We start from the raw sequence: 10,891 nt of genomic DNA on the forward strand, positions 1-10,891 counted from the left end.
CAATTTCAGCTGCTTTGGTGTTAACAGGTGTATTGAGGGGTAGCAATGAGACAAACCCCAAAACAGGAATGGTTTAGTTTATTTTTTTAAAATACAGTTACTGAAACACATCAAACAGATCAAATAAATAAAGGCTAATTTCTTCACTTAAAAATCCGGCTCCCCCGACTCTCTGTCTGTGTCTCTGTGTGCACCTGGCCTATACCACTACACTCTGTCTTCGGACAGAGTGTAGTGGTATAGGCCCCCCCCCACCTTCATTTGTTTTTATCACAATGGTATGATCCCAGTCTGTCCTCGCATGTGATTGGCTCCACGAGGCACGGCTCTTCGGCTCTCGCCTACGGGAATCGGCTCTTGTCGTTCTCTACAAAGAGTCGACTCTTATAGCCGGGTCGTTCGCAAATAATGACACAATGCTAGTTGTTAGCTTCGCTGTGCAGAGTCTTCACTACCTCACCCCGTCCTTCTGCACTTTGGACCTCCGGATCTGGGTTTAAATGGCCGGCGTCGCTCTGAAGTGCTTCGCTTCCTGGCGTTTTGTCAAATTAAGAAGGTGACATTTGGGAAGGGTTAGCTGTTGCTGTCGCTGTGTTTGAGGTGGTGAGATAGTTTACACATTCCAAGTTTCAATTGACTAAGGTCAAACTAGAAGGCTAGAAGAGAATGTTTACAATGTAGCAGCTGCTTAGCTTGACTGTTAGCATCGTCAGGTGTTTGTCAAAAGATTCTCTTTGGCTGCTATTCACGTGTTAGCAGTTAAACGAAATACTTCCTAACCAGTTAGTCAGCCTCCAGGTATTTACACAGACAGAGTGGAGGTAACAGCCTCTCTGGTTGAAGGCAGTGAAGCATTAGCTTGGGTCAGAAAATGAACTCTTTGGCTAATGTCGGTACTGAGCTGTTAACAGTTAGATGAATGACTCCTAAGATAAGCTAACTAGTTAGCATCAGTCAGCCAGTCTCCGGGTGGTTATTTAAACAGAACCGAGTCCCAAACAGAACAGTCCCTCTTACCTCTGGCTGTGGAGCATTAGTTATCCAAATAGCTAAGCTAAGCTAAGCTACAGTTAGCTGCGACCTTTGCTCCAGTTTGTTACAGGAGCATCAGAGCTGAAGGAGCAGCTGATGTGACATGAGAATAAGTTCTGTCATTCATTTGACTCATGAGCCACTGGAGCCATTGAATGGAATCAATGCTTTGATGCTTTAGACATTTGAATTTGAGACAAACAGTGATAATGAAGCAAAAGTAGTGACTGACAGAAGCTAAATGGATAGATAGATTATTTATCTGTGGGATAAAGTATATGCGTTTATATACACACAGTTGTGCTCGTAAGTTTACACACCCTGGCAGAATTTATGATTTCTTTGCCATTTTTCAGAGAATATGAATGATAACACAAAAACTCTAAGCCATTTAATATCAAACAACTGTGCTTACTCTTTTTCAATCATAATGACATATTGCCTCCTTTAACATCAATGACAGCTTGAAGTCTTTGGTGGTAGTTGTGGATGAGGCTCTTTATTTCCTCAGACGGTGAAGCTGCCCATTCTTCATGGCAAAAAGCCTCCAGTTCCTGTAAATTCATGGGCTGTCTTGCACGAACTGCACGTTTGAGATCTCCCCAGAGTGGCTCCATGATATTGAGGTCAGGATGGCCACTCCAGGACCTTCACTTTATTCTGCTGTAGCCAATGACAGGTCGACTTGGCCTTGTGTTTTGCATTGTTGTCATCTTGGGACATCCAAGTACGTCCCATGAGTGCAAATTTTCCTCCAGTATTTTCTGATAACATGCTGCATTCAATTTTGACCGAGTTTCCTGTGTCTTTGTAGCTCACACATCCCCAGAACATCAGCGATCCACCTCCGTTATTCACAGTAGGAATGGTGTACCGTCCATCATGGGCCTTGTTGACTCCTCTCCAAATGTAATGTTTATGGTTGTGGCCAAAAAGTTCAATTTTGGTCTCATCAGTCTAAATGACTTTGTTCCAGAGGTTTTGAGGCTTGTCTCTGTGCTGTTTGGCGTATTGTAAGCGGGATGCTTTGTGGCATTTGCGTAGTAATGGCTTTCTTCTGGCAACTCGACCATGCAGTCCATTTTTCTTGTCTCGTTATTGTGCGTCTTGAAGCGGCCACACCACTTTTCAGTTATTTGTGGGTTGTTCAACCCGAACAGTTTTCCTGGCAGTTGCGGCTGAAATCTTTGTTGGTCTACCCGGCTGTGGTTTGGTTTCAACAGAATCCCTCATGTTCCACTTCTTAAATAGACTTTGGAGCCCAGAAACTCACTGACCTTTTATGCACACACACTAATTACAAGCAAACAGATCAGAGGTGAGGATGGTTACCTTTAGTAGCCATTCCTGTTTGTGTCAACTTGTGCTCATGTTATCAGGCCAAAATCACCAGGGTATGTAAACTTTTGGTCAGGGTCATTTGGGCAGTTTCTGTTGTCATTATAATTTAAAAAGAGTAAACACAGTTGTTTGACAATAAATGGCTTCACCCAACCACTAACCATGAGGGGAAAAAAACTTTTCCTCTTATCATTCTTATTCTCTGAAAAATGGCCAACAGGAATTACAGTGAAGGTTTGGCTGTATTTCAGGACTGTGGAATACGTTGAAAACTGAGAATCTATGGGTTTGGGGCTGTTGATTTCACTCTGGATGGATGCAGTATGCAGTAAATATTCTTTTACTGACTTTGTTTATTGACAGGTTTTAAAATCATCAGCAGAATCAGCAGATTATTTTCTTTTTATTCTGTTGACAGTGATGGAATTAAACCCTGTGACTGTGACTATAACAAAGTTTCCATCTCATTTACTGTTCATAATGCATGTTTGAGCTTTAAACACAGTTTATATAACATCTGGGGTACCACAGGGAAGTGATTTAGGACAATAAGTATTTCTTAATTATGTCCTTGATTCATCCTCTTTTGCTTCATGGTCATTTGTGTTAAGAGGAGTTATTTAAGCATTTGTTTATATATATCTGTAAATAAAAGGATGGAATGCTAACACCCCTGTGAGTTTGATACAATGGAAATACGCAATTATTAAATTTAGGGTAAACCCTTGAATATGTCTGGGAATGTTTCATTAATTATAATGACATGTAATACATCAGAATAGCAGGAAGCCAGGGGTCAGGTGGTTATTTTATTGTCTGTAATTGTACTGAAAGTTTCCTTCTGTGTCACTAGTTTGGTCAGGTCCACCATCCCCAGTCTGTCAATCCACACTACAGCATCTCCTATGATGGGTGAGTATCTGCTGCATGATAGAGCCTCATTATATGAGGAATCAAGAAACTGCACAGTCATAACTCCTGTTTATTCAGAAGATGAAGATTAACGTGTAAGTACAGTGCCTTTTGGAGGTACTGCAGGAAGACGACATTAATCCTCATCTGCTAAATAAAGTCATCTTTGGTCTTCCCTCAACCAAAATGTGATTGAGACAGATGTCACATCAAAAACAATCACTGATCCTGATTAACAGTCGGGTTTACACTACAGTATGTTTACTTTAGAACTAAAATGACAGGGCACTATTGAGATAAACAAATGATTCTTTACTTTGTTAGCACCAATTTATGATAACATTGCCAAGACATCTGGTAGTTGTGTCTCCACTGTGAGGATTTGTTGCTTATGTCTTTAGGCTGCTTGTTGGACCAAACCAAACTGTTTTATGAAATTTAAACTTAGAAATGCCTCAATTGAAGGTCATACTTTAGCACCAGAGAGAACTGAAGAACTTGAATCTATCAGCAGCTTGCTGGCATTATTTGTGATCGCAAATAGCTTCATGAAACGTGGTGATTTCTGTGTGTGACGGGTGATTGACTCAATCGCCATGATGTCTGTGTGTTTGCAGGTGTGACGGTGGAGCAGTTTGAGCATGCAAAGAGCAAACTGTCAACTCTGAAGACAGACCCAGGCAACGAGGTCAAACTAAAGATCTACGCTCTCTTCAAACAGGTGAGAGATATTTCTGGTGGGCTAGATGTTTATGAGAAGAACTATGGAGTCCCTGGCCCTGGGGCTTAGTACTCGTCACCCTGTACAACGCTTGAAAAGGAGATAGTCCAGCCCCTCCCCGAGAGTTTGCTTCCACAATCCAAGCTATTTGTAGAACTGAGCCCAACTATCTTCAGTTGGTACTGCCCCACCTCCCGCACCTGCCCACGTTCCTTTCCACATCCCTACAACCAACTTGGGATGCCTGTGGCCAGTCCGTTTCCACCTTCACCTGCTGCCCTGTTCCTATATCTATTCCTGTAGAGAATCACAAATGCATGTTGTTGATTTTTATTTATTTAGACTTAGATAGAGTTTATTGATCCACAAGATAAATTGCTTGGTCACAGTCGCTCAGTTGCGCATAAAAAAATCACTCTGGAAAAACACTAGTAAAAAGAAAAATAAGTGCAAGATAGGTTTTTCTTTTTTTAATCATTTCATCATGTCATAGTGACATGTGCCCTAATTTTACTTTCTTCCTCCAGGCCACCCAGGGCCCCTGCAACACTCCCAAACCAGGGATGCTGGACTTTGTCAACAAGGTCAAGTGGGACGCATGGAAGACTCTGGGCTCCATATCACAGGTATGATCTCTCAAGGATCAACAGTGGAAGGTACCACGTAACTTTGAAGGAAGCATTCATCCTGACGATTCTGTCTGTAGTTTATTGGCAATGATTTCCTTTGTTATATATAATAGGGTAGATCATTTTGCCTCTTTTAAATGGTGTCAATTTGACTAAATACAGGCTCAAAATTGGCCTCAAAAGTCTCAAAAAGAAAACTACAAAAAAAAAAAAGAAACAAACTAATGCATACAGTTATATCTGTTTTCATCAGGATGAAGCTAGACAGCAGTACTACGACCTGATTGAGTCCCTGGTGGTAGCAGAGGGTGGAAGCTCCGCACAGGTGGTTGCAAAGCCTGCTGCGAGCGGGGCAACGTATGACACGCTGTTGGTGACCACAGAGGATGACATCACCACCATCAAACTGAACCGGCCTGCCAAGAAAAACGCCATCACGACGGAGGTCAGTGTGGATTAGAGCTTTAAACCAAACAGGACATCGGAACGTTTGAATGTAGTTCTTTACACTAACATCACACGAGGCCTGTTGTTGGTGTTTGAGTCTGACAGTTTGTTCTTAAACACTTTTTTTCTTTCAGATGTACAATGATATCATCGCAGCGCTAGAGCAGGCGGCAAAAGACGACTCCGTCCTCACTGTTTTTACTGGTATACACACTTACTAGCATTCCTGCTTCAAACACATTGAACAAACTATTACAGTAAGAGGTCTCCATTAGATCCAACTCAGATCCAGCTCTGTTCTGATGATGTACCAAATAGACGGTTTAGACTTCTGTGTCAGTTTCACGGCATAGCTACAGCGATAATAGGAGCATGCGCAGACCCTGCGCAGACCCTAGTGCTGTAGCTGATGTGCACCTCCCCAGGAGTGTAACTACTGACTGATGACTGACCGGCGTCGGCTATGTGCATTAGTTACGGCTTCCAAGTCCTGCAGTACTTTGAATGAGCCTTAAATCTGAAAACTTCCACATGTTTCCACCAAATCTGAAAACTTCGTTCTCAGTGGAAACCACAAAAATACCACAACTGGAAGACTTAACTCTGATTGTATCATCAGTGTCAGTATGAATGGGTCACTTGTACTTTACATATTTTAAGTTTAAGTTAAACGTTTGCAGGTGAACAGAGTTTCCTAACTCCAGACTACGTTTGTTCAGGAATCTAGTCGTACTTTTAGTATATCAAACTGCCGCTGGTGTTTGTTTAGTTCGAAATACTGCAGATCAGTTGAAGGTATAGATGCCAGTAGATGAAGGTATAGTGTCCTCTACAGCAACACAAGTAAACTTAACTAAATACAAAAAGGAACACAGGAAGTTTGTTTTCCCTGCAGGTGCTGGTGATTTCTACTGCAGTGGGAACGACCTCACCAACTTCACCAAGATCCCTGAAGGAGGGCTGGAGGAGATGGCCAAAAAAGGAGGAGATCTGCTAAGGTGATTAACTGATTGAATGATTCAGCAAAGTCATTTCATCAGAAGTAGTTGAGTAAAATGTTTGACTGATCAGTCACATGTTTAGATTAAAAACTATAAATGTTGAACCGTGTTTGAGACTTTACAGTTAATTTTCTACTGTGGATTTTATTATTTTATTTTGTCTTTGCAGGAAGTATGTGAAGGCCTACATCGACTTCCCAAAGCCACTGATTGCCGTGGTGAATGGACCGGCTGTGGGAGTCTCCGTCACTGTTTTGGGACTCTTTGACCTGGTCTACGCTACAGAGAGGGTGCATAAAAACACACACATCGAGTAGGAGTTTGATTAATGCTGTGACAAACTACGCTAGCGGTCAGACCAGTGTCTGTGGTCTTAGTTTTTGCGGTCTGCTCCCTGGAGGTGATCCTAGTCAGACCTCTGTTGGGCAGCTTTTCAGCAAATTCAACATGTTGAGTCTTAAAATTCACAAAACGCATGCAGCCTGGATTGTCAAACTCCCATGATCCCCCTAGCAAATGTGAGGGTAAAGAGATGGTCCATTGTTCCACGCCACATTGCTCATCCTGAAACGGAATTTTGAGTTTCAAAGTTGGTCGGACTTTCCCTTCCAGCAGCCTGGAATAAACTTACATACTTTTACTTTTTGAAAACTGGTCTGACACAAGTACTGTCGTAGTCCTCCCCTGCAACTCTGAAGAGGCAATTCAACCAGGACAGTCAATGATATCCATAGCCCTCAGCATCACAAACAAATCCTATCCATATCTGGGATATGGACAAGAGAACCACGACAGTCACTGACGACCTTCTGACCACAGCTCCTTCAAGTCATTTCTGCAATGGAGGATTTTAACTTGGCCCTAATGGATCTCATGTTCCCAACCTCCCCAGGGATGTCCAAGTTGAAGACATCACGTACGCCTCTGCCAGATTTTCCCAGTTCGCCCTCACCACACGTTTGGGTTTACCAGGTCTGCCCAACAGCTTTCCCCACCACCTGATCCAACTCAACACCAGGTGGTGATCGGTCAACAGCTCTGCTCCTCTCTTCACCTGAGTGAACAGAGTGCTTGAACATGGTGTTTGTTGTGGACAATCCATAGGCTATTACAGAAGTCCACGACCATAACACTACTCTAGTTGAGATTTGGCTTTTCTTCAGAGTCAGCCCCTCTCATTTTCTTGGAGCGCTGAAGTCTCTGAGGAGAACTGTGGAGTTTCCGATCTCCTGAAACCCCACCCTGGATAAGCGAGGACCCTCTTGGTCTGTGGGAAGAACTGCCCAGCACTTCTCACCTTGGGCAACTCCAGAAAAGGAGATAGATGAGCCCAGTCTTCTGTAGTTGGTGCTGATCCACCTCCTGACCCAGTTCAGGTTCCTTCCTCGCCAGAGTGGAGACGTTTCATGTCCCCACAACCAGCATGCAATTCTAGTGGTCAGTGTATCCAGGTCACTGCCTTTGCTTGCAACCCAGTCAGTTTTAAGAGAGAATATAAAATATATATATGTGTTGATTTCACTGATCAGTGACTCTGTTTGTCTCAGGCCACCTTCCACACTCCGTTCAGTCAGCTGGGTCAGAGCGCTGAGGGCTGCTCCTCCTACACCTTCCCCAAAATCATGGGCACCGCCAAGGTACAAATCACACTCATTGAGATATGATACAGATATTGAATTCACAGTAATGTAAAACAGATTTCACTGCACTCCATGTGCTTTTAGTGTCTTAAGCTTCTTATTAGCAACTGTGAATTGTACTCTAATTTTCTGATATAAATTTCTATTCCTGTTGTGAGAACTATTTATTTGTGAGCCATGCACCATGGTGGCCTCATCCATACCTGCCTCTCCTGTAAATGTTGCTCTTTTAATGTCTTTCATTTCCACTGGTTCTCTTCAGGCCAGTGAGATGCTCCTGTTTAATAAGAAGCTGACCGCGGTTCAGGCCTGTGAACTCGGCCTGGTCACAGAGGTTTTCCCCGACAGCAGCTTCCAGTCGGAGGTCTGGACCAGACTGAAGGCCTACGCCAAGCTGCCTCGCAATGTAAGCACAAACATAGTGTAATTTAAAAAAAAAAAACACCCATACACACACAACCACTATTATAAATGATCACCTGAAAAGACAAACGTCAGGGCAGAGATCAAGAAATAAGAGTAAGAACTTGTGTGCTTTCAGTGAGAGAGAAAGACTTTACAGCTTGTTCCAAAATATGGATCATCTCCCCATGTCATGACACACAAACAACAAACAGCAGTTCATGGTTCTGATCCAGTGCTAGGTAGAGATCCATTAGAGACAGCAGCTGTTACAATGTTCTCCTACTTCCTGGGTACATGTTATAGAGAGCAGAACTGTGATTGCATCCCAAGAAATATTACAGAAACATCAGAGACATTATTAAGTTTGTGCAGAAATTTATTCTTTTCTTTTCCCCTCTCTCTTTCTCTGTCTCTACCAGTCTCTGGCTCTCTCCAAGCAGCTGATCCGGTCGACGGAGAAGGAGCGCCTGCACGCGGTGAACGATGCCGAGGTGGAGCGTCTGGTGGAGCGTTGGACCTCAGACGAGTGTTTCAACGCCGTCATGAGCTTCTTCCAGGCCAAGGCCAAGCTCTGATGGAGAAGGAGGGAGAAGAAGGAGATGTTTGTTGAACAACTGAAGATAAATAATGGGTTTTAATTTGAAACGTAGACTGTAACACAAGTGTCTGATAGAGACTCTGCTGAGGACAGTACGGATGTTTGTCCTCTATCATGTTTTGTACAGCGTGGTGCTTTTTCAGTCCGAAGAAATGTTTATAAGAGAGGATGAAAATCTTTGGGTTTTGGCCTGTTACCTGCAGAACCAGTGACATTCCCATCAGCCTGAGCTGTACTTCCACTGATCAGAGGATCTCTACATGATGCAGACACACAGCACTGAGTTATAGTATCTGTCAGAGCAGCTCTTAATCACTTTTAAGTGCATTTAGTAGAATTTTATTTTTGTTCTATGTTCTGTGGAGATGATCTTGACTCAGTCATTTGAGACTTTGTCCCTCAACAGATCAGATTTAACATGCCTGCTCGGTCACTTCTCCAGAGGCTGAACCACTAACAAACCTGTCTTCATTCGTCTTCTGTCTGTTTTTAATGTTTCAAGTAAGACTGCTCAAAAACGTGAAGGTTAACGTGCCTTAAAGTCTTTGTCAAGTCATCTTTGTTCTCTTCCCTCTCTTCAATAAAATATGTGTACTTACTTTTTCCTTTACCATCTTTGAAACTTTACACTTCATTATAATGTCCTGTCTGGCCTCAGGTGTTTTCATTGTTCAGTAGTCTCCCAGCTATTCTTTCTTTTGTTTTATGTAGAAGACATCTAAAGATTTTTACACAATAAAACAGAAATATTATCCTTGTGTATTTGTTTATTCAAGGAAGTGAATCATTTGTACACACGTGAATGAATTTGTTGGTATATAGTGTTATAATGAATATAATGTTTTGTTGTCAGCCGTTCTTGGGTGTTTTTGGCTGTGTGCTTTGGGTCATTATCTTTTTGGAGGACCAATGACCTACGACTGAGACCAAGTTTTGGACACTGGGCAGCACATTATGCTCCAGAAAGCCTTGATAGTCTTGAGATTACACTGTACCCTGCACAGATTCAAATCCCCCCGTGCCAGGTGCAGCAAAGCAGCCCCAGAACATGTTTCACAGTAGGTACAGTGTTCTTTTCTTTGGATGCTTCATTTTTTTTGCGTCTGTGCACATAGAGCTGGTGTGACTTCCCAAAAAGCTCCAGTTTTGTCTCATCTGTCCAAAGGACTTCCTCCCAGAAGCTTTGTGGCTTGTCAATATGCATTTAGGCAAATTCCAACTCAACAGTGTAGTCCTCCTCAGTCGTCTTCCATTAAGTCCACTTTGGTTCAAACAGCGACACATTGTGCGATCTGACATTGATGTACTTGGACCTTAGAGTTCACATCTAACCTCTTTGGAAGTTGTTCTGGGCTCTTTGGTTACCATTCCTATTATCCTTCTCTTCAACTCGTCATCATTTTCCTCTTGCAGCCATGTCCAGTGAGGTTGGCTACAGTACCGCGGGCCTTAAACTTCTGAATAATATGTGAAGCACAGGAACATCTAGCTGCTTGGAGATGGTGTTCTAGCCTTTACCTTTAACATGCTTGTCTATAATTTTCTTTCTAATCTCCAGAGACAACTCTCTTCTTAGCTTTCTGTGGTCCATGTACACTATGATACCAAACAGCACAGTGTCTACTTCTCACCCTTTAAACAGGCAGACTGACTGATTACAAGTTTGAAGACAGAAGACGTCTGTGATGCTAATTACAGGACACACCTTGTATTATTATTATTATTATTATTATTTTTTTTTTTTTTTAAGTATTCTGTTGATTCAAAATGTCTGATTTTCATTAGTTAATTTCCAGTAAATCCTAGACCACTGTTTATTTTTCTTTCTTTAACAGAGGACAACAATTTTGTCCATGTGTGTATATCTGTGAGTTGTATGTGTGTGTGTGTGTGTGTGTGAACCCTTGTTTTCATTATTGTGCAGCAATAACAGCAACTAAATGTTTCTGGTAACTTCTGATCAGTAGCCCAGAGCAACTTGGACGGATTTCACCCCATTCCTCAGTACAGAACAGTTTCAGTTCTGATGGCATCCGAACTGCGCTGACCGGCATCAGATTTTGTAGGGTGTCCTCACATGACCTGCTTGCTTCAGGTCCTTCCACAACAAATTCTTTAACCATTCTTTTCTAGAACAACTTGTCTTCTTGGGGTCGTTGTCTTGC

General features: G+C 42.5%; 1 protein-coding gene across 1 annotated transcript; it reads left to right on the forward strand.

Annotated features, from left to right (window-relative positions):
* Positions 1–373: 373 nt before the first annotated feature.
* Positions 374–9,512, forward strand: eci2 (enoyl-CoA delta isomerase 2). Its single transcript, XM_084565890.1, has 11 exons — positions 374–556; positions 3,227–3,285; positions 3,903–4,006; positions 4,534–4,632; positions 4,889–5,080; positions 5,217–5,286; positions 5,978–6,080; positions 6,253–6,373; positions 7,631–7,720; positions 7,986–8,129; positions 8,548–9,512. The coding sequence occupies exons 1-11, from the start codon at positions 501–503 to the stop codon at positions 8,701–8,703; spliced, it is 1,194 nt and encodes a 397-aa protein (XP_084422016.1). The 5' UTR covers positions 374–500; the 3' UTR covers positions 8,704–9,512.
* The last annotated feature ends 1,379 nt before the right edge of the window (positions 9,513–10,891 follow it).

Source organism: Chelon labrosus (genome assembly GCF_963514085.1).
Source record: "Chelon labrosus genome assembly, chromosome: 18".
NCBI lineage: Eukaryota > Metazoa > Chordata > Actinopteri > Mugiliformes > Mugilidae > Chelon > Chelon labrosus.